Source organism: Lactuca saligna, chromosome 7 (assembly GCF_052625555.1).
Source record: "Lactuca saligna cultivar CGN05327 chromosome 7, ASM5262555v1, whole genome shotgun sequence".
NCBI classification, from domain to species: Eukaryota; Viridiplantae; Streptophyta; class Magnoliopsida; order Asterales; family Asteraceae; genus Lactuca; species Lactuca saligna.
In genome coordinates, this window is record NC_136423.1 from 171192567 (window position 1) to 171195585 (window position 3019).

Genomic DNA, 3019 nt, shown 5'->3' on the forward strand with positions numbered 1-3019 from the left:
AGTTAATTGAAGTTCCGAAAATAATATTTAAAAAAAGAATTTTTAGATTTTTTCATTTATTTTGCATTTTAAAATTATTTTTTAGAATATGTCAATGTAATATTCTTTTTAGAGTATTTCACGTATTTTTCAAAAAAAAAAAAAAAAAAACAGGATTTATTTATTTATTATTATTTTTTTTTAGTTAATTCAAGTTCCGAAAATAATATTTAAAAATAGAATTTTTGGATTTTTCCATTTATTTTGCATTTTAAAATTATTTTTAGATTTGGTCTCACGGTCTCACAAAATTAGAATGGTCTCAAATGAACCTGAACATATATATATATATATATATATATATATATATATATATATATATATATATACGGAAAAGTGAATATACCCTTAAGGGTATATAAGCTTAGGTACCCAAATTCATAATAATACGTTGTTTTGTTTGATATATTCATTATAATATTGTTAAACTTCAATCATTAACTTGATTTATATTCAATATTTTTAAATTTTCACTATTATTTTCCTCTTACATCACATCTTTTTATCGAATGCTTACTATGCTATATATATTATTGTTGAAAATGATAATTATCTAAGAGGAAGATAAATATGAAATTTATAAAAATCTTTAAAGTAATTCAAGTTAGAAGTTTAATTATAAAAACATTGGACAATTACAATGGTGAGTTTGGGTACCTAAGCTTATATACCGTTAAGGGTATATTCATTTTTCCCATATATATATATATATATATATATATATATATATATATATATATATATATATATATAATTCTTTTTATCTTTAAATTTAAGATTAATGGATATTCGGAACCATTTTTCTTTCATATTGACTAATCATTTATAAATATATAATTACAAATAGATTAGAATAAAGATGAAATCGATGGATTTCCATATACGACATTGTGATCGAAAAATAGATTGGAAGCAAAGGGGTCGAAGAGATAGAATCCTCTCTCACTAAATTTCCCAAATGATATGGCAATGAGCGTGCCGACATGATAGCAATTTTCTATTTTTGTCATTTTAGTGACTAGTCCTTTCGCCCCTTACACAAGTACAAAAGAGACCCTTTTCTTATGTCGATCATCAAAATAAATGGAAATCTAATCGTTAACTCACTAAGAATCGCCGCGTAATCATCACCTCATACATCTTCTATAAACACCCAACCGATTGCCCTTTCTAATCTTGCCTCTATCCACTCTCAACTCTCAACCACACATACACACACACCTTCCATTTCCATGGCGTCCTTTCACAAACCTCTCTACCTTTTCTTCACTTTCTTCTTCGCTTTACTCTCTTTTTCCAATGCTTACACCTTCACCGTCGGCGGCAGAGATGGCTGGACTTTACACCCTTCTGAAAGCTACAATCAATTTTCCGGCAGACTAAGATTTGTCGTTAACGACAACCTCCGTATGTGTTCAACTCCTTTTTCTCTTAAGTTCTTGAGTTGGGTTTTCGTTTTTTCAATGTGGGTTTTTAAAAAAAAATTGATTCTTGATTTGCAGATTTCAAGTACGATGCTGCATCGGATTCTGTATTGGAGGTCAGCAAAGGTGATTATGATAATTGCAACACGAACAACCCCATCACCACCCTCACCGGCGGCGACTCTTTCTTTACCTTGAATCGTTCAGGACCTTTTTACTTCATCAGTGGTAATAGATCTCACTGTAACGAAGGTCAGAAGCTAGAGGTGGTTGTTATATCGCCTAAAACGAATCCGTCACATTCCGCCGCTCCACCTCCGGGAGTTTCACTTGCTCCAATGGTCTCCCCAGGCACCCCTGTTTCATCACCACCAGAATCTGGAACATCTGGACCGACTGCTCCGATAGGTTCCCCTATGTCTTATTCTTCACCACCAGAACCTGGAACTTCTCCGATGGCCTCCCCTTTTTCGTCACCACCAGAATATGGAGCTACTCCGATGGGTGCCCCCACTGGAGGTATCTCAGCTTCTCCAACAGGTAATCCGTCTGACGTGAACGGACAATCACCGAATGGATCACCGGAAGGGTCGCCGTCGTCGACGTCGGCAAGACTACCAGTTTCAACAACCTTGACTGTCTCATTTGTCCTTATGATAGTTGGGTTGGTGTGGTTTTATTAGAGTGTGTTAATTTATTTTCTTAGAGTGGTAATCTATTACAATTTTTTTTTTCTTGTGATTTTGTATGCATTTGTGTTAAAAAATAATTGAATTTTTAATTCATCGTAATAGTATTTTGTTTTTACTTAACTCATATTTCAACATGCTTTGTTTAACTAGTGTTCACTTGAAATATAGTTTTTACACAAATACTAAGCCCATCCATCATTTTGTAAAAAGTTTAAATATGTATATTCATATATTGTATTAGTGGCTAGAGATCCGATTAATCCTAAAATTGTGGATTTCTACTCGCTTATATTCACAACTTAAATTAAGGAATAACGAACATTTCTTTAGGAATTCATGGGGATCATTAGTTACGTAATTCTAAACCACAAGACAACCATATCACTTCTTTTTTGTTGTTCTAAAGAAAAAATTGTAACTATAATCTTTCTTTGAGATATGGCTAATCACATTAGGGTTGTCATCATCATGTTGGCAATCACTTTCCCCCGTTTTGCAACATCCAAACCTATAATCTTGTCGTCCCAACCCCAATGGACAGTATTGAACCGATTGTCAGGCTCTCATCGACGACTTGTAGGGGACACCATTGACATTAGGGAAGAGATGATGATGGAATCCGAAAGTGCACGAAGAATCCTAGCTGGAAGAGGGTATATCAGCTATAACGCGATGCAGAAGAACAATGTTCCATGCAACCAACGTGGTCAGTCTTATTATGATTGTAATAGTAGAGGTCAGGCTAATCCGTATTCTCGAGGATGCAATGTTATCACTAGGTGTGGTGGTCGTTGATTAGATACATAATTCATGTGTGTGCATGGGTTAAAATACACGACAACCCTTTTGAATGTTCTTTCACTT

General features: G+C 33.7%; 1 protein-coding gene across 1 annotated transcript; it reads left to right on the forward strand.

Annotated features, from left to right (window-relative positions):
* The first annotated feature begins 1115 nt into the window (after nucleotides 1-1115).
* On the forward strand, nucleotides 1116-2254 carry LOC145005225 (early nodulin-like protein 13). Its single transcript, XM_078964288.1, has 2 exons — nucleotides 1116-1446; nucleotides 1542-2254. Exons 1-2 carry the CDS (start codon nucleotides 1272-1274, stop codon nucleotides 2144-2146), a joined length of 780 nt encoding a protein of 259 aa, XP_078820414.1. The 5' UTR covers nucleotides 1116-1271; the 3' UTR covers nucleotides 2147-2254.
* Nucleotides 2255-3019: the final 765 nt, after the last annotated feature.